Source organism: Fusarium phalaenopsidis (genome assembly GCF_050370095.1).
Source record: "Fusarium phalaenopsidis strain FUZ10S chromosome Unknown contig_32304, whole genome shotgun sequence".
Classification (NCBI taxonomy): Eukaryota; Fungi; Ascomycota; class Sordariomycetes; order Hypocreales; family Nectriaceae; genus Fusarium; species Fusarium phalaenopsidis.
The window spans coordinates 4,172,744-4,192,304 of NW_028145404.1; the positions used below are offsets into that span (position 1 = coordinate 4,172,744).

At 49.6% G+C, this 19,561-nt stretch overlaps 7 protein-coding genes across 7 annotated transcripts; 3 read left to right on the plus strand and 4 right to left on the minus strand.

The window, feature by feature from the left end:
• Window positions 1–226: 226 nt before the first annotated feature.
• Window positions 227–1,961, plus strand: LRP88_10559 (uncharacterized protein; the record flags this gene model as incomplete). The annotated part of the gene is made up of 2 exons (XM_083247015.1): window positions 227–1,458; window positions 1,511–1,961. The coding sequence occupies 2 exons, from the start codon at window positions 227–229 to the stop codon at window positions 1,959–1,961; spliced, it is 1,683 nt and encodes a 560-aa protein (XP_083098128.1).
• A 326-nt stretch (window positions 1,962–2,287) lies between these two features.
• On the minus strand, window positions 2,288–2,835 carry LRP88_10560 (histone-fold-containing protein; the record flags this gene model as incomplete). The annotated part of the gene is made up of 3 exons (XM_083247016.1): window positions 2,288–2,466; window positions 2,526–2,597; window positions 2,673–2,835. The coding sequence occupies 3 exons, from the start codon at window positions 2,833–2,835 to the stop codon at window positions 2,288–2,290; spliced, it is 414 nt and encodes a 137-aa protein (XP_083098129.1).
• Window positions 2,836–4,854: 2,019 nt separating this feature from the next.
• On the plus strand, window positions 4,855–5,429 carry LRP88_10561 (histone-fold-containing protein; the record flags this gene model as incomplete). The annotated part of the gene is made up of 3 exons (XM_083247017.1): window positions 4,855–4,910; window positions 5,028–5,320; window positions 5,374–5,429. The coding sequence occupies 3 exons, from the start codon at window positions 4,855–4,857 to the stop codon at window positions 5,427–5,429; spliced, it is 405 nt and encodes a 134-aa protein (XP_083098130.1).
• A 662-nt stretch (window positions 5,430–6,091) lies between these two features.
• LRP88_10562 (NADH dehydrogenase 1 beta subcomplex subunit 9) lies at window positions 6,092–6,674 on the minus strand (the record flags this gene model as incomplete). The annotated part of the gene is made up of 3 exons (XM_083247018.1): window positions 6,092–6,174; window positions 6,233–6,311; window positions 6,366–6,674. The coding sequence occupies 3 exons, from the start codon at window positions 6,672–6,674 to the stop codon at window positions 6,092–6,094; spliced, it is 471 nt and encodes a 156-aa protein (XP_083098131.1).
• A 2,182-nt stretch (window positions 6,675–8,856) lies between these two features.
• Window positions 8,857–11,014, minus strand: LRP88_10563 (uncharacterized protein; the record flags this gene model as incomplete). Its single annotated transcript, XM_083247019.1, has 3 exons — window positions 8,857–9,114; window positions 9,268–10,308; window positions 10,961–11,014. The coding sequence occupies 3 exons, from the start codon at window positions 11,012–11,014 to the stop codon at window positions 8,857–8,859; spliced, it is 1,353 nt and encodes a 450-aa protein (XP_083098132.1).
• A 5,207-nt stretch (window positions 11,015–16,221) lies between these two features.
• LRP88_10564 (uncharacterized protein) lies at window positions 16,222–17,663 on the minus strand (the record flags this gene model as incomplete). Its single annotated transcript, XM_083247020.1, has 3 exons — window positions 16,222–16,513; window positions 16,864–17,273; window positions 17,346–17,663. 3 exons carry the CDS (start codon window positions 17,661–17,663, stop codon window positions 16,222–16,224), a joined length of 1,020 nt encoding a protein of 339 aa, XP_083098133.1.
• A 613-nt stretch (window positions 17,664–18,276) lies between these two features.
• LRP88_10565 (uncharacterized protein) lies at window positions 18,277–19,152 on the plus strand (the record flags this gene model as incomplete). The annotated part of the gene is made up of 5 exons (XM_083247021.1): window positions 18,277–18,388; window positions 18,456–18,566; window positions 18,656–18,837; window positions 18,901–18,981; window positions 19,045–19,152. The coding sequence occupies 5 exons, from the start codon at window positions 18,277–18,279 to the stop codon at window positions 19,150–19,152; spliced, it is 594 nt and encodes a 197-aa protein (XP_083098134.1).
• Between the last annotated feature and the right edge of the window lie 409 nt (window positions 19,153–19,561).

The following is a 19,561-nucleotide window of genomic DNA, read 5'->3' on the forward strand; positions in this document are numbered from 1 at the left end:
GCTTACTGACAGTACCGCAGCTGGGTTTACACTTGCGGACGAAGCTCGACAGACTTCCCAGCATGACCCTTCCAGATGGAATAACTTGCGTATGCGACCAGTCAAGTTTGTCAGTGCTGGGCCAACTGAACCGTTGAAACTACTCGACGCGCTGCTTGACGAAGAAAATGACGAAGTCGAAGAACCAGCTACGACGGCGTTGCCTGAAACCAACACCCAACGAGACATGCAAGTCGACACACAAGATGAGTCCGAAAACGAGATTGACAACCACGGCGAGAGAGGCGGGCATGAGGCGGACGTGGAAGAGGACTCAGACGAAGATGATCATTTTATCGGACCCGACGAACTCGAAGAAGCTATCCAAGCCCAAGTAGAGCCCGACAATGAAACCCCGGAGGAACCATCGTTCTTCTTTGACCTGAAAGGAGACCAGTCACAGCACAGGCTTCAGCAGGGCTCAGTCGAGATCCCAGAGCGACCGTCTTCAAGAAGCAGCAGCTCGAGCGAAGATGTTATCCTGTTCAAGGGTCGCGCAGCCCCACGAAAGCCTCTGCAGACGGAAGAGATCAGCATGGCTCAAATGCAGACCGAGATACGGGTCGTCGAGCAAACAATCATCACTGAGTCGGTAGCAGCACCGTCACCCGCACCCGAACTGAGCGTGGAGCCACCGAATAGCAAGAAGCTCTCTAAGAAGGAGAAGAAGCAGAAACAGCGCGACAAGAGAAACGCACGAAGACAACTCCAGGAGGAGGAAGATGCCATCCTCGCCGACTATATTGCCAACATGAAGGAAAATAGCGACGACGAATATTTCCGACAACTCATCAACGGTGGAAGCGACTCTGACGATGCCGAACAGGATGCGTCTGACTCGCCCGTCGCAACATCCAAACAGCAACGCGCCTCCTCCAAGCAAAAGGCTCCGGAGACAAGCGACTCAGACGAAGACCAAGAGGAGGATTTGTCCGAAGAAGACGACGAGGACGAGGACGACGAAGTACCCAGCGAAATCGACGATAAGACGCTGGCAAGACTTATCGCCGGCCAAGAATTGAGCCAGGACCTGGGCATGGAGGACGTCAACTTTGGCGATTCATCGAGCGATTCGGATTCTTCCAGTGACAAGGCCAAAAAGCGACAGCAGGTGATTGACGACGACGTTGATCTGATGGATTGGGAACGACCCAGCCTGCGACGGCGCAAAGGCAAGGGCGCAAAGGCGCAGATCACCTTCAATTTATCCGACTCGGAATTGGAGGCGCAACTCCAAGCGGCCTGGAAAACTGACCGACAAAAGAAGTCGGAACGTAAGAAGCAGCGAGAGGAGTTGCGCGCGCTTGGGATGCTCGGAAAGAAGGCCAACCCCGACGATCTTCGTGTCAAATACCCGGATGGCATGAACATGGAGCAGGTTGCAGAAGAGCTACGAACGTTCCTCGTTAGCTCTGATGAGCAGTGAGTCCGTCCTCCATATCCCGCCAGTCGTTTTCTGACCACTTTCTAGACTTACGCTGCCACCCATGGACAACCATGCCCGAAAGATGATCCATGAGTTGGCCAATAAGTTCAAAATTAAGTCCAAGTCGACGGGCAAGGGAGACCAGCGGAGACCAACTCTCTATCGTACAAGTCGCACGCTTCCCTACGTAGCAGTGACATTCGACCAAGCCATTAATCGCGTCAACCGGCGATACTTCCCTCGACTCGACATGAAAGGTAAAAAGTCGAATCGGCTCCCACCTATCCGTGGCGGTGCAAGTGTTGCAGCTGCGACCTATCAAGATGGTGAGATCGTCGGTGGCTCAGCGCCGGAGCTTGGTGTTGAGAATCGCGGTCGCGCGATGCTGGAAAAGATGGGGTGGAGTTCTGGTACGGCGCTAGGTGCCATGAACAACAAGGGAATTCTGCAACCTGTCACGCACGCAATGAAGCGGTCAAAGGCCGGACTCGGCTAGATATTGATTCGATACGCGAACATCAGGAAGGACTGGAGCTGTGAGCTGAAAACCGGACAACACCTGTAACACTATGCAAATAGAAGGGGGCTTTCAAGTGCACGAATTCATGTTATCGAGACCCTATTCTCGATGTTTATTGTACAACCGCGAACCCCGTTGCCCGTGTGTGAAGACATTGCCCCCAGTGAAAAACAAAACCATCCGTAACGCATTATGAGGCTCCTAAAAACAGGGCCAGATGCCCATGAAACCTCGGAGTCATGACACCCTGATGCCACGCGTGAAAAACCAATTGACCAAAACAAACAAGCAAGCCAAGCCACTTATTTCGTCGAGGAGGAGTACTTGGTGACGGCCTTGGTACCCTCAGAGACAGCGTGCTTGGCAAGCTCACCGGGGAGGATCAGGCGGACAGAGGTCTGGATCTCTCGGGAAGAGATGGTAGACTTCTTGTTGTAGGCAGCCAGCTTGGAAGCCTCAGAAGCGACGCGCTCGAAAATATCTGAGTCGAAGTTAGGACCATGGATTTGGATGAGACGCGACAGATGGATCAAAACATACCATTGACGAACGAGTTGAGGATAGACATGGCACGGTTGGAGATACCAGTGTCAGGGTGGACCTGCTTGAGGACTGGAAATGCAAGTCAGTTTGACGCGTTCGGAAAAAGACGTGGCGCGAAAAGGCGCGAATGGGATTGGAGCTCACCCTTGTAGATGTAAGAAGAGTAAGTCTCCTTGCGGGTCTTGGAGCGCTTCTTCTTGTCACCAGAAGCAGCGGTCTTCTTGCCGGCGTCCTTCTTCTCGGGAGCCTTGGAGGCAGTGGCGGGGGCCTTGGAGGCGGGCTTCTTGTCGGCGGCCTTGGGAGGCATTTTGAAAGATGTGAGATCGGAGAAAAAAAGACTGAAAAGTTGATGAGTGTGGTTGAGTTGGATGTGCGAGAACGCGAGCGTGTGTTGCGGGCGAAGAGAGCTGGTGGTGATGGAAAGTGATGGCGAGACAGGAAGATCGGGGGGTGGGTAGGCTTTTTGTAGCTGGGCGCGCGTCGGTGCAAGTGGGTTACTGATTGCCTTGGGGGGGCGTGCGCACGCGTGCCTGCTAGCGGGAGAGGTTGGCAGGGTGGAGGTGATCTGGGCGTTGCTGGTCGCGCCTGCTTGCCCCTCTTTTTTTTTTTATTCCCCTTGGACTGCTGGGAAAATAAAAAATGGTCGAGTGTCCTATTTTTTGATTGGCCGGATTTGCGCGACAGCCAACTTGCTGCTCTCTTTCTCTTTTTTGATGCGAGAGAGAGACGCAGTCGCTCCACTGGCTTCTCTTTTCGTCATCCTGAGGAGGTGCACCGCTTCTGGTCCGCCTTCCGTGATCTCGCGTGCTGCTGGCCTCTTCCATTGCCAAACCAGACCAGCCACCATCTCCGTCTTCGTCTTCATCGTCCTTCCTCGGCTTGCCGACTGGGTCAATCTTCTCCCACTCTTTCACTTCTTTCCTTCTACACATCACACATTCTTGACTTGTACTTTCGTAGCATGCTCTCTTCACTCAGAGTCATCTTCATGTTGTCTAGAACCTGTATTGAACTGTCGTGCTATCCCAAAAACTCGCGCAACTATCGTCACTTTTGCATCGTGAATGAGGATCGTAGGACCTTCAGGATCTAAGCTCGTACTTCGACTGGCGTCTCCCCATCCCTGCTCGAGGTCAACGCGCCCCGGGAACGCGTCCGTTCCATCTCAGATGCTCCGCGCATGTCCCGTCACGGCCGTGACAGATGACCGCTCGCCCTCCGGTGTTGACGCTCTGCTGGCCCAGTCTCCGTCCCGTCTCTCGCTCTCCACATTCTCCAGAGCCTGAAGCTCCGAGCCCGAGTCTCGCAGGGCTGCCGCTTCCGTTGACTGCCGGAACTCAGAGATCTCTTGGAGATCCGATCCGGAGCATCGGGGCTCAATTGTGGACCATATGCACATAATATCTACGTCACAGTACCCTGGAATGGGTTTGTTCAAGTCAAATGGGGTCCTATATACGTCCAAGACGGGATATTGAAGCCAAAATATGACTCTACAAGGCTTGAACACGTATCAAATCTCATAGAAAAAAGACCCAAAAGATGTAGACATCCTACAAACACCAAACAAAATGGAAGTGAAAGAGGTTCAAGACCAAACAAAATTTCAAAGTCAGACCAAAGGTTTGACTGAACCCAGAGACCCAACTCAATCAAACCAAGTGGGCAAGCCCAAATGCCTTGGGCATCTCCCACGAAAGAAATCACGCAAAACGAGTCGACCAAGCAACAAACCTGGCTCAGACAAGCGAGAAGAGATGAACCAGGAAAAAGTGCGAGACTCGGGGTGTCCAAGAGTACTGGAAAAGAATGCTGATTTCAGACGTTCAACCTCCCTCCAATGAACAAATGGCTCTGAGCAGAAATTTCAGCACGCGAGCGGAAAATGAGGAACAGAGGTGAAAAATCGTGCGAGGTGGACGGTCGGGGGTGAAGGAGGATACCCAGAAAGACGCGGGTGGGTGATTTTGGGCCTGGTGGCACGGGCGCGTTGGGGGGGAGGAGGTCGGTTTTATTATTTCGCCGTGCCAGTGAGGCAGGCGTGGTAGGTGTGCCTGTTTTTTTTATTTTATTCGGTACGCCCATTTTCGCCTGATCGGGTTAGCGCCAAATCGCGCGCGCTCGCCCCGTGGGTGATCTGGGATCAGAGCTCTGACGCGCGAAAAGTACTTAACCTCTACCTCCCCCGCCAACTTCGACTCTCTCATCAACTTCTCGCAATTGTCATCACCACCACGCTCTCCGACTCTTCCAATCGTCGCAAAGTCTCACCAGACTCACTCACTTTTTTTTCCACCTCAACCACCCCAAACAACCACTTTTCAAAATGACTGGCGGCGGCAAGTCTGGCGGCAAGGCCTCTGGTTCCAAGAACGCGCAATCGTGAGTCTTCCCCCGTTTTCCCAGATTGCCATGCCAACCTGGTCGCGTTTTGAAGCTATTCATGACGCGTCTTCAACCTTGTTCCTTGATCTCGAAGCTTACACATGTTTTCCATAGGCGTTCTTCCAAGGCTGGTCTCGCGTTCCCTGTTGGTCGTGTCCACCGTCTTCTCCGAAAGGGCAACTACGCTCAGCGTGTCGGTGCCGGTGCCCCCGTGTACCTCGCTGCCGTCCTTGAGTACCTCGCTGCCGAAATCCTCGAGTTGGCTGGCAACGCTGCCCGCGACAACAAGAAGACCCGTATCATTCCCCGTCATCTCCAGCTCGCCATCCGAAACGATGAGGAGTTGAACAAGCTTCTGGGTCACGTCACCATCGCCCAGGGTGGTGTTCTTCCCAACATTCACCAGAGTACGTCATCTCATTCACTCTTTTGCATTCTATTACTAACATGTTTCTTCCAGACCTTCTGCCCAAGAAGACTGTTAAGGGTGGCAAGAACGCGAGCCAAGAGCTGTAAGCGGATCGTTGGTTTGTGTTTTCTTGCGATGGTCGGTTGTTTGGGTTGTCATGACAAAGGGGTCACGGTTCAGGGTTCACACGGTTGCTTTTTTATCACTTTATTCGCGCGTTAGGGTTGTACAATAATCCCCCACGGCATGGTCATGAATAAGAAGACTTCAAAGATCAACCCTGTTTTCCCTGTGGCATCTTGATACTGATAGCGAACTGTTCTGCATTTGTAATTCCTCATCTTAGCGACCTTGCGATTTCCAACAACTCATCGATCTCTTCGAATTATTCACAACTCCTAGTGTCTCCAGTTTGTCGTTACGAGTAAAGCACTGCATCCATTCATGTTATTTCGCCTCCATGTTGCCGGCAAGGCAGAAGTTGAGTATTGCAGATGAACCTGCATTGAACATGGCGAAAAGCGACAGCGGCTCCGGTGGAAAATCGATCGATCGTAGATGTCTGTTAATCTCGGGAATGCGTCTCGATATCGCGACCACTGTGCGTAGAACTCGAGTGACCAAAATTTTCTTTGATTCGTGCTACAATTCGTTCTTCTGACCCTTCCATGCCCTCTATATACAGATATCTTCTCGTGTAACCCAAGTAGTCCGGCCGTGGTTTTAATGTCTGTTGACAGGGTGGGGGGGAGCTGTCGGTTCATCAGTATCAATCTGATTCCTCCACAGGGGTAGGGGTTAGCGACTCACGGTCGAGGATAGGCGATGGCAGGTTTCGCTCGAACTTTGAGCCTGTGAGTCGTCGTTAGCAGCTTGCGTAGAGCCGTTGTTGGCCAATGGACAAGCATACCTCCGGGAGCAGTCGGGGGCGTGTAGGGATCGGGGTGCTTCCAGCTCTCCAGTAGCTTCTCTGTCTCGCTCAATAGAGCCTGTATGCCGTTGTCAGCCTACAATCGTCCTCCGGCAGCCAATTGTCGTCTCACTCTTTGGTGTCTCGGATCAGTCACATTGCGGTTGGCCTCGAAGAGTGAGCGAATATAGAGAGCCTGGCCACGCCACAAGTGTCGGTGGACAGCCCAATCCAGCGCCAGCTTCAATGAGCGGCGGTAGAGAGATCTGAAGGCCAAATAGGTCAGCATGTATAGCTCGAGGGGCTCGACAGTCGTGTGCTCGGCCGTTCGGATGGGTTTGTGGTTACTGACAGAGCAGCTCGTCGCGTCGACATGGTGGATGAGGTGCTGAGGGTACGCGAGGCCGGGCCCAGTCGAGAAAGACTCCTCGCTAGGGTGCAATTGATCGGGTTTCGCGGGGTATCTCGCCGACTGGCGCTCGCACGATGGAATCCGGTGTTGACCTGTCGTCTTGGGTGAGGTTGTGTTGCGACGAAGAATGCCGACAATGACGGCAAAGTGATTGGTGCCTTGTGGCCTCGTTCCGGGGAATTGCCGGCCAGATTGAGCCTACCCTATACATCCCGTTATCACATAGATTTGGCATTCTTGGGCTCATTTCTTATTGTAGGGCTTTCATATTCTCGAATCTGCATTTTTGTGATGATTTGGATCAAATGGATATAATTTTGGTTGGCCTTAGGGCACGGTTGTGGTGTTCTGTATTTTCTGAAGATTTTCCCAAATGTTTCCTCTTCATACTAACACCAAGGAGACTGCTTTCTGGCTCGGGGTTTGGAATATGGCATAACTCATCCCACGAGCCCCTACGACACTGATTTTTGCCTTCAAAGACCTCAGATGCCTACCTTCTCTCTAAGCCGAAAGATTTCCACACCACTTCCATCAAAGAATTGACAGAAACGTTGTCGAGCTCGAATTGAGCCTCGGAGCTGTCATAACCCCACGTTGGATTGATTCCCGAAAGCTCCGTCTCCTGGATTGGAATTAGTTTTTGGCTGCTTCTTAGTGGTCGAGCCTTTGGGACCCATAATTCGCACGACCCCCACCCATTTCACCTCCAGCCACTCTTCCATCTCTGGCGCCAAGCCACACCAGCCACTGACAAGCCCTTATCGCGATCCGAATGGATTGGATTTTGATAACTTGTGATAAGCACATTGTCAAACGTGAAGAGGAGGGACAGACGGTCACTAAGGACACTTGTGACGATTGATATGTTGCCTACTTTCCATTAAGAGTGGCCTGGGAAACGGGAGACTTTGGAAGTTTCGACGTTTTCGGCGTACCAGGCTGGGTCCGGCGCATCACAACCACACAACCTACCAAGAGTCGTGTTGAGGGGTATTGTATGACACGAGCACGACTGAGGAATATCGAACTGGTTGATGCCCCATGGCTTGAAGCATATCATCCGCTCTGCGCCTGTAGATCTAGAAGACCCAGCCGAATTTGATGCTCCCTTGGCTCAGGTCGAGACAGGTCGAAACAGGCACAGCTTACTGCAGGCAATGCGCTGTCACCACACGTTGTGACTAGAGACGACCTTACAATGAACTGTCATCCGCACGCAATTACAATCGAGTCGACAACCTCAGTACGGGATTTTCTACAAAATAAAGTATGGCAACTGAACGCACTCCATCGAGAATGAACCGTGACTCGTGATACTCACTCATCAGAGGGCAGCCCATGTGGACGTGACTCACCCGCTCAATCGACCAAGTGTTGAGAAACACACTGCAGTGATCCAAAACAGAGCCCGAGAGCAGGTGAAGCCCACTGATAATCAAGAAATGAACTGCAAGGCGAGACGGCCATAGTTTGGCTCATTTTGTTCAAGAGATGTCCGAAGGTGCACATATATGACTGGAAGCAACATAAATTGTTATGCAACTCGTCAAAGAATCTGGTCAAATCGGTAATAGTAAGTATTTCATATAAATAAGAACATATGTATTCTTCTCCCAGGGGAATGTGGACTATCCTTGAATAACATTGTTGTAGTGTTGCGAGCAAGCGGCTTGCAACCTCAAATGCAACGCACGGGATGGCACCCATGATGCCCTCATGGGTATGTAAAACGCCCCCTCAGCGCCCGTATTTCGCCGACGACTTAAAATCTTGGCTGTATCTGGTAGGCGCTTGTTCATGGATTCCTCCGTTCCGCAACACCACTTACAACTGTGCTCGGCTTTGACTTCTAATATGGCGACCCTCTCTGCTTGGTGCCCACGCTTTTCGAACTCGCTCAGCCATTGAGCCATCTCTAAGACATAAGTACGGAGTCTAAATTTGCCGACATAGTCACCAACAATGGAGTTTGTCGTGGGCGCCGGCTAGGTATTATCATCCCAACCTTGGCGAACAAGACAAGACAGGCAGCCAGTTAAAGTGTATTATCCATAGAGGTATGACAATGAAACCAAGCGCTTTGCACTCATCACAAAAGAAAGGAACAATGAGTAACGACGTAGCTGTCCTGTCCTACCTCAAGGACTGGTCAAGTATTTTTTTCCAAAGGAAACAACTATGTTTAAGTCTAGGTGATAGTTCTCCAATGTTAGAAAGCGCGGCCTAGTGGTGACCCAATCGACTGAGACTTCTTCTTGAAGAACTCAATGGTTGAAATGGCGTGCTTTGCTACCCCTTCCTTGCTAAACTCAAACTTCGCAAACAGAACATCGGCAGGGGCGGAAGCGCCGAAGGTATCAATGCCAAACTGCTGATGAGTCCATCGCTGCCAACCCACCGTGCTCAGTGCCTTGACGGAGAGAGATGGCACACCAGAACCAAGAACAGATCGCTTGTAGTCCTCTGACTGTGCATCGAATACTTCCCAGCATGGAAGAGATACGACATGTGCCTTCAATCCATGCTGCTAGCTCAGGTATTCCGCAGTTTCAACGCACAAGGCTACCTCTGATCCTGTTCCGACGAGGGTAATATCAGCGGAGCTGTCAGGCTCACTCACAACATAGCCACCCCGTGAAGCTTTCTCAACCGAGGAGCCCCGCAGCTGAGGAAGATTCTGTCGAGAAAGAGCCAGAATACTAGGTGTACTCATCGATTTCAACGAGACAAGATAAGTGGCACTTGTTTCGTTTCCGTCGGCAGGTCGCCAGACTGAGCAGTTTGGCATCGTACGGAAGTGCACCAATGTCTCGATGGGCTGATGTGTAGGTTCATCTTGTCCCAGCGCGATAGAATCGTGAGTAGCCACCCAGATGACCCGAATACGTGACAAGGCGGACAGGCGGACAGCACCAGCAGCATAAGAGACAAAGTTAAGAAAGGTGCCGCCATACGGCAAGACTGTCCCGTAAGCTGCAAGGCCGTTCATGATGGCGCCCAAAGCGTATTCCCGTACGCCATAACGGAGATAGCGTCCTAAATAATCACCAGGAATGTCCTCCAAGCCCGGGGCTTGGAAGTCAACTGCGGATGCCCACCGCGTGAGGTTAGACGGTCTCAAATCTGACGAGCCTCCAATCAATTCGGGGACAATCGCATGTATCTTGGACAAGATAGTTTCGGAAAGCTTCTGGGTTGCCACCGCCGGATCCGAAGGAGAAAATGAAGGGGGGGAAGCCTCCCAACCTTGTGGCAAAGTACTAGTAGGCCTTCTTTGCAGGTCTGCGTGTAGTTCGGGGAATTGGTCAGCACACTTGGCCAGGAGGCTCTCCCAAGCTTGTTTGGCAGCCAAGCCTTCTGCTGCCCGGTTTTGATATGCTTGGTAAACCTCTTCTGGGACGTGGAAAGCCTCATTGGCATTGAAACCCCATTTTGACTTGAGCTGCTTGATATCGTCAGCCTTGAGTGGGTTTCCATGTACGCCATGAGTGCCTTCTTCAAGAGAACCATAGCCAATAGTGGTTCTCAACTTGATGATAGAAGGTCTTGTCGTCTCCTCCTTGCACTGTTGAATGGCAGCCTCGATCGTGGCCAGATCTATGTTTCCGTCTTCAACCATAACCACGTGGCAACCATATGACTCATAACGCTTAACGACATCCTCGGTGAAGGAGCAGTTAATATTTCCGTCAATAGTGATCCGGTTATCATCGTAGATATAGATCAGGTTACCGAGTTACAAGTGCCCGGCGAGGGAAGAGGCCTCAGAAGCAACGCCTTCTTGTAGGCAGCCGTCTCCGAGAAAGCAGTATATGGAATTGTCGACAATGCTAAAGCCGGGACGGTTGAAAACTGCTGCTGTGTGTGCTTAGGCAATAGCGAGGCCCACGGCGTTAGCAATTCCCTGCCCAAGCGGTCCGGTCGTTACTTCAACACCTAGAGTTTCGAAGTTTTCAGGGTGACCAGGAGTAATGCTACTAAGTTGCTAAAGTTGCAGCAGTTAGCGTGTGCAGTTAGATCAGTGAATCTTGAGGACTTACTCGAAAGTTTTTAAGGTCGTCCATTGTGATCTCATAACCAAGGAGGTGGAGCTACAGGAGCCATTCCCCTGGTTCGATACGTTAGCTCTAGGTTCGGGAACGACGCTTGAACGACCTCAAGGTGTAAACCTACATAGAAGCTCCAGGATGACCCGACTTGCTGTTGAAAGTTGCATCGGCCTATTGATAGTTAGGATACTTTCCATCCATGTCGTCTGAAGCCCAGCGTGCATAAGCTCTGAGCCATCAAGCATTGCAACTTGACACACTTACCGCCAAGAGGCGAATGGCCCTGATGGCCCTCTCATCGTCGTCTTTGAACGTCATGGTGAGGATGTTGCTTTGAACTGATTCAGCTGAGAGTTCAAAACCGTCGAGGTGGATTGTCACAGAGAACAAGTATCAGGAAAACTGGGGCAATAGAGCTCAATATTTAAATTTAAATCATTGGAGCTGCTTCTGTTTCCTCACTGCATCCATCCGTAACAGGGCTTGCGTTCTGTCTGAGCTATGCCATGAGTCTCATTGCAATGTGGTTTGTTTATCACGAGCTAACATTAAGAGAGCTGGAGACGCAGATTGAAACCTCCAAGGCCCACAGAATTCAACTTGGCAGCAATTGATGAACTACGAAGCCATGACGGTCCGAGTCATGCCCGGAGGCGATGGATGACTTACAGTAGTAGTCCACTCGGCCCGTGTCAAGGCCGACAGCAAGGAAAACGGACTTGAGAATGCCTTGGACTCCGACAGGTCCACATCACGAACCAGCCAATCCGGGCCGGCGGTAGGACAGGCGAGAGTGAAGTGGTTACAGTCGAAAGAACCATGATGTAATCATCAAGAGCCTGGCTGCCAGGTGGTTGGTTCAGAAAGTTACCCATATCACTGCCCTGGTGCTGATCAATCATACGTTCCCTGCGACACGTCCGAGGTCTCAAGCCACTCTGATTTCCCCATCGTCCGAGTCTGTCCGGCCTAGTTCTTCCTCCATGAAGACTTTTTCTGGTCGGGGCCAACGGTGACGCCCTCTCTACCTACCATTCTGGGTCAGCTGTCGCTAGTCTTGCTTTGCAAGCTTCCGATTTGACTTTGAAGCATCGTCTCCGAACCTGGCCCGTCTCTTTGCCGCTGCTTCGCGTTGGGCTATAAGATTAAAGAAAGAATCTGGAATTGACGATGTAGACATCGTGCTCGAATCAACCGGCGGCGAGTCATCTCTTCAGACGACAATGTGCGTATTGGCAAAAGGTCCAAGCTGGGATGAGCAAGCCATTCGTGAACCCGCCCCTACTGGCCATATATGACAAGGAAAGGTCGATCAAGATGCTTTTCAGGTACGGCCCAGAGACTGAAACAGCACTGAATCTGTTGACCTCCAGACGTGTATCCGCCAAGGCTCTCATCAGAGTGCGGCTGAGGCTTGGGGGTTGACGAGGGAATCAGTATCAAGAATCTCATTCAAAGGGTGCAGGATTAAATAACCCAGAAGATCTCTCCTCCGATTCTTTTATGGATATTCTGTTCTTTTGATGTACTTCTACATCGCTCCTCTACGGAACGCTTAGCCGCTTGGCAGCATCTTGCAACAGATCCATGATAGTCAAAGTTGAGTAGCGGAAGTCGTAGAACTCGACCGGGAGAACACATTGTGAAACTGGGCTTCGGTGTTCCGCTACCGCTGTTCTTATTATTGTTTCGCACATACTTGCCAGAGGCCATTTGCTGCCACAAGTGTGAAGCGTAAAGGCAAGTGTGTGGAGGTTGGCGGGAACATCTGCATCCAAGGCTTTCGAATATGCTTGAAATGATTGCGAGTCAGAAGGGCTGCGCAAGGTTAAACGGAATAGAGAATGGAAACTTACTGACGTAAAGGTGAGCTGCTACAAATATACAGAGGATCAGGTAGGGAGACTCATCCAGCAACCGAATCGCCTCAATCCTCCGCACCTTGGCGGTCAAATTCTCGCAGGCGTACACACATCGAGTCGTGGCGAATGACCACTGATTGCATTATCAGCATGGATTCCTCTCTTAACAACATCGTGATGATACGGAAAGATCTACAGGTTCATATTCCCTGTTTACGTCTTTCGGCAGAGGCGCCATCTGTTGCAGCAATGTGATGAGTGCTCTATTTGCCATCTGTGTCAGCCCGTGCAATCGATTCAAGGGAACTTGTAGAAGGAGGTTATACGTATTGAGAAGGTAGTTTGTCAGTGTGAAAAAGGGTTCCATCTCGCCTCTCGGGACGTGGTCCTGTTCGTAATTGATGAGTTGGAAAACAGTTGCAACAAATTCCTCGCGCCAGTTTGTGAGCCGTTCATCAATCCTCTGAGCTTCTGACTGCCAGTCGAGTCTCTGTTCTAATCTTGAGAGTACATAGGGCTTCTTAAGAAATTCGCGAACTACTCCAAGCTCTTCAATCGCAAGCGTGATGCAAAGGGAAAACCCAGACGAGCTCGGAAACATTTGCGGTTTTCCCATACCTTTTGCAGACTGCTATCATATTCCAACATTGTGCCAGATTTCCTGATGCAAAGAAGGAACTACATAGAATCAGAAGGCCTTGAATGGATTGCAATGAAGCTGTTGCCATCCCCTGAAGCAAAACCTGATCTTGAAGATGGCTGATGACATTGTGCCCCAATATCGCTCCCTCACCTTCATTCAAGGCGACTACAACCATTATGGCCTTCCATACCAGCGTATATCTCGATAAGGTATGTTCAGAAACCTCATGAAGAGAAGGCCGATGAAGGATGGGGAACCACTGATGATACTTTTGGAACCATGTCCTAACGCATACATTGGCGGCTGCATATAGGGAAAAATCTCGGGACGGTAGGCCCTCCTGACAGTCCATGGTGGTGCGAGCTGACAGTGTGGCAGCGTGGCTACCATCGCTGGCTGGCATAGCTTGTTCATTCGTCTCGGCTATGGTTGCCGAGTCGTCGACCTGAATAGGCTCACTCTGATTCGAATGGACCGACGGGGAAAGAAATGGATCCGTGAATGGCATAGGGCTCGACTTTTCCAGATGAGTCTCGATCTTGTTCAGACGGTTCTGAACGTCCTCTGAGGGTCATGTAAGTCTGATGGGCAAGAGTAGAAACAAGGGTATGGTGATATCATGAAACCTACCTAATTGGCGCTCTAGTTGGGATACGTAACCGGCTTTGAGCCCCAGTCGATATTGCCTCGACTTGTACTGGCACTCGAAGTCATGCTTGGCACACAGGCCACACCGAGGCCGTTGTCGATCACACGCGACCTTGCGAGAACGGCATACCAAGCAACTGCATCATTGGTCAGAGACGGTACCTCGGTCACGATTCATGGTTCGGGCATGAACTCACGCAAGCCGGGGTTCCTTCTGCGGCGTTGGAGTTGAGACCATACTCAAGTGAGACCGAGGGATAACAAACGCGGCGGGGATGCACAAAGTTGTTTGGGCCGTGTCGAAGCCGAGATGCTGAAAGTCCGAACTAAATACGACGATTCGTTCCCTCCGAGTCTCCACTAGACCCTCGTCTCTCTTCACGTGATGGTCACCATCTTACCCCAAATTTAGTCAGATGGTGTTCTTTCTTGTCTAAGACGGTTCGCACCCCAAGGGTGTGAGGGAGTTGTCCCACAAGAGCAGGGATCCCCTCATTTGCCACTTACTCATCACCTCCTCCGCAGTCGAATCCCGGTCCGAGTTGTTCATACCATACCTGGGGTACTTTTCTCGGAGCTGCGAAATGCCGAACGACCTCTGGTTGCGACAATTCAAAAGAGCACAAGGGGAGGAGGGTTTGGGCCGTGCACTGTTACAATTCTTTTTTCCACCACGGCCTCAACTGCACGTCCACTATCATGACGGTAGACAAGGAGTCCTTCCCTGGCAATGCCTCTACTCTTGACCGTTTGGTCGCCAAGATCATTGGTAAGTCCCAACCATTGTTTTCCTTCCATAGGCAAAACAAGCTGGAGGCAATAGCTTCCCTCTTGTGCTCTGACTAAAACTTCTTTCCTGTCACCTAGCGAAATTCCAATCATTCCCCAGCGACAAACGTGTCCTGATCTCGATATCGGGTGTTCCAGGATCTGGCAAGTCAAGATTGGCTAGAGCTGTGGCAGATCGCGTCCAGGAGTCGATGCCGAAAGTCAGCTCAGCTATCATGGTTCCTATGGATGGCTATCATCTGTATAGATCCTAATTAGCCACCATGCCTAATTTTGCTGAGGCAATTCATCGCCGAGGGGCTGCTTTCACCTTTGACGCCGATCGATTCTATAAGCTTGTTCAAGCTCTTGCTGAGCCAATCACGTCTTCAACACCAACTATCTACGTGCCTAGCTTCGACCACGCAGTTAAAGACCCCGTGGAGGACGACATTGCTATCCCTGTAGATGCCCGTGTAATCATATTTGAGGGGCTTTACCTCAGCCTTGATCGGGAGCCATGGAGTTCGGCAGCCAGATTGATGGATGAACTCTGGTAGGGCGAGGTTGGTGAAGCGCCATGTAGCTTCAGGTATTGTGCCGGATCTTGCAGCAGCGGAGGAACGAGTAGCCACCACAGATATGCTCAACGCAGACGATGTTCTAAACAACCGACTGCCGATAGACGAGTTTATTCATTCCTAAGATAGAGAAAATTTAGATTTTTGCCATGTCAAACTTTCAACTGGTCCGAGTTTATGTAGCCGATAATGGCTATTGACGAGACTTCGTTTTGTATCTTCATCAGCCACAACCACAGAAGACACAGTTATCAATCCATGACGGTACTAGAACCTAGTGGACTGATACTATGTCGAATGCTTGAGAGACCATTAACCTTCTTTTTTAACGTCATGTGAACCTATATGGCGATAGCCATTGTATTCGTTACCGATTCAACACCCTCTAATCTACTTATGTACCAGAGCAGAGTTCTAGAAGAACTCTCAAGTGTTACTGGAGGCTTAGTTACAAGAGGACTATGAGGATATCACTCGCCAGAGGATGCGACATCTACAGCGACAGCATGGAATACTTGGGAAGAAGATACAAAACGAAGTCTCGTCAATAGCCATTATCGGCTACATAAACTCGGACCAGTTGAAAGTTTGACATGGCAAAAATCTAAATTTTCTCTATCTTAGGAATGAATAAACTCGTCTAATACCGTCATGGATTGATAACTGTGTCTTCTGTGGTTGTGGCTGATGGTCATTATGATAGCAACAATAATAACAGTCCGTCGAAACATCATAGGAATAACAACAAAGCAAATTCCAAGCACTAAACAAAGAAGTTGTATTTTACAATCACCCGGCCGAACTCTTTTTAAGGTTCTGCATCACAAGGACTGGAGGCTGTTATACCCTTGACGATGTTTCTGTTGGATAGAATAATCATTGATCCATCGGCGACAGGTTACCTATATACTTGTTCAACTAATTCCTCCCAAAATTGCCAGAAATTGAGTTTCCAGAACCATATCGCAATTAAATTAGCTGCTTGCGATGCCTCAAACCAGCAAAGGAGCCTTTTTACCCCACTTAGGATTGGTGATCGACGTGGACAGCGTCTCCAACTCTCTTGTCCATTCCAATATCGGATGACCTCTCGGTTCCTGGACTCTGCATATTGAGGTTTTCATCCTGAACAATGTCGTGGACCTTGACACCATCAATGATACCAACTTTGAAGATCACAAATGCCGCGGGAATGATGCAGGCCGCGAAGAAGGACATGTTGACAGCAACAGCTCCAGAAAGTGGGAAGGATGAGATCGAGTTGATACCACAGGAGATGGCCTGTCCTGCACTCTCGATACCGCGGATAATGGCACTGAGACGCATAAGATCTGCACCGTTCTTGTTGACACAACCAACCAGCCAGTATAAGTAGTCGTACATGAGGTTGAAGCCGATAAGCATTAGGATATAGACGTAGACTCCCTAGCCAAAGCCATCATCCGTCTAGTGGAAGACGGGCTTTGTCTCTATACCCTCGTATCTCTTTGTTATAATTATCGCGTAGATATAGAGAGCTGCTTTGAAGGCATAGATAACGATGAAAGCGCTCACGGCACGCGTGTTGAGAGTTAGCTTGCGCTAGTCGAGCTAGAAGCCAAGGGCGAAGTTGCAGATGATGATATAGCCGCTTGCAATAAGCGAGGATAGGGCTCGGGATTAGACGGTAAGTAGGTAGTATTGTAGGTCGAGAAGAAGGCTTCGGAGAAGACGCTCTGGAATATCATGGGCAATAAGAGCAGAATCTCCTTGCGGCAGAGAACCTCCCACATAATGCGTAGTTCGCAGGATAGCTTCTGCGGAATATCGATAGTGATAGGGGTATGGTCGGCGCGCTGCACGTTGTGAGGCGGAGAAAGAAGAGACGCGACGAAAGGGCCGAGGACCTGCATCGAGATGAACACCAAGTAAGTTTCGACGCTGATGTGCCCAGCTTCACGGCGTATGGCGTTGACACCGAGGGTCACAGCACTACTAACCATCTGACCGATAATGCGACTCGCAAGCCAGTAAGCTAGGTGCTTGCCGCTGCGATTCTTCTCAGGGTAGGCCAGAATAATAGCTCCTTCGGTTAACTAGAAGATGCCCGACGTGATGTCGTCAATGGCGCAGGCCACCATGAGGAACTAAGTGTTGCCGTATTTGACGTTATAATAGACGCTCGCGGCATAGAGAGGGAAACCCGTCATACCGAAAGCAAACGCCCATCGTAGTCCGGTTTTGGCGATGAGGGTACTGCCAAAGATATAGACGACGAGTTGGAGACAGAAGATGACTGAGTTGGCAGCATTGACGTAGTACGGATCGGCTGAGCCAGCACCGCCTAAGCCATTCATAGCAGCCCAGAGTCCTGGGGCAATGAAGGCGCAGGCTGCAACAATAGAGACATTGAAGATGGTGGTGTGATACCAGGTTCGGCGACCAAGAAGACGGCCGTTCGCCTCGGTATCTGAAGGTTGGCTCATGGTGATAGAAGTGCGATTGAGGATGGGGATGATTGATAGACAAGAGAGAAGTTGAATGTATTGGAATGAAAAGAAGTCAGATTATGAAAGGGTTCTTCGTGGTCTTTGTATCCTCGATTCAACGGCGAATAGAGGCCAAGAATCTGAGACTAGAATACTCTCCCCCATCTGGGGAACCTTCGACCCCGCGGGGAACTGTTTGACTCTGGTTTTCATCCTGGAAAACATCACTTTAGTCCCCATTTTTGCGGAGAAGGTGAGAACACCCAGCTGATCCTGACTCAACCGACGGCCCGTGTCGATGCCGTCGGCCATTGACCACCCGTTCCCTCAGGCTACTGGTTCATGGCACCGAGTGGGGTTGGGCCAAGTTAGCTTTCACTGGGGTCCAGAAGACTCGGTGTTGTTCGGACCGTCGTTCATTTGAACCCCATCGGGTATGGTGTTGTTGATCGGATCCGGTGAGACAACACTCCCCCGTGTGTCCTTAGGATCCAGCAGCTCGCTATAACCCCTTTACCACACCTGGCCTCTTACTACATCAAGATCATCCATCCATCACTCGTAAATCTCTTTGAAATAGCAATCCGTTTGCAGCTCCACCAGTTACAAGATGAAGGAAGAAAACGTTCACCTCCTCAAGTATCGAGAGGCAAAGCCCTCTCAGGGCGATGCCTCGAAGCCGGTCTCAAAACTATTCAGTCTTGAGAACCGAACAGTGCTTGGTAAATAGAGGCCTCCATTTCCAGCGCGCGGTACACCCTTACTAGTATGACTGACTATTTGACACAGTAACCGGCGCTACTGGCTACCTTGGTGTCACCGTTACCAAGGCCATTCTTGAAAGTGGTGGAGATGTCGTATGTCTTGATTTGGTCGATCAGCCTCCGAAGAAGACGTGGGGTAAGTTGTTCTGGATTGGGTTGGATTCTTCTCTGGCTTTCCGAATTTGATCATTTTATGGTACGAGATCCACCGCTGACAGGTTACAGACGAGGTTTTGGAGGTAGCAGAGCGATTCTCCGGCTCTGACTTTTACTTCCAATGCAACATCTATGACGAAAGTCGGATAGCGTCTGTATTCGAGCAGCTCCCGCCACTTCTCAAGAAGCCCCTGCATAGTCTCGTGTCTTGTGCGGGTGTCTCTGATAACGGCCCTGCCACGGAATTCCCGGTGAATTCATTCCGACGTCTGTTTGACAGTGACATAACCGCTCATACTTGCCACAAATACCAGACTCATGCTCAAGTTGCTCTTGATAGCTTCCATAGCCATTTGCTGAGCAACGGCAAAGGTGCCTGTAACGTTGATAACAAGGTTGGTTATCCTTGAGGACTGGTGGTGTATCAAGTCGGAAGTGATTATACTGATTTATAATAGGGCGTTGACACCGCGGGTTACAATTCATCCAAGGCTGCTGTCCACCAGCTGACTCGCTCACTTGCAGCCGAATGGGGCTCTCGTGTCAACAAGCCTTTTTTTACTTAATTATAATATTAATAAAAGGTTTAATTTTATTAAAAAAAGCTGCTTTTAATAAAAAGTCTTTAAAAATTTTTATTAATAAAAGTATTAAATTCCTTAAGGACTTATAAGATAATAACTAATTTAAAATATAACTTATAACTTTTATTATTAATATTAATACTTTTATAATATTAAATAAAAAAATTAAAAAAGTCTTATAATTAACTAAGATTTAAAAAGATATAAAGCAGTTATTAAAGCTATTAATTAATTAAGATAATACTAATTAGATATTATATATATAAAATCTCATAAAATCTTTATAACTAAGCTATTATAAAAAGTATAATAAATTAAAGTTTTATATATAATAAATACTTATCTTATATTTATAATTTTACCTTAATATAATTATTAAGGTATATATTTT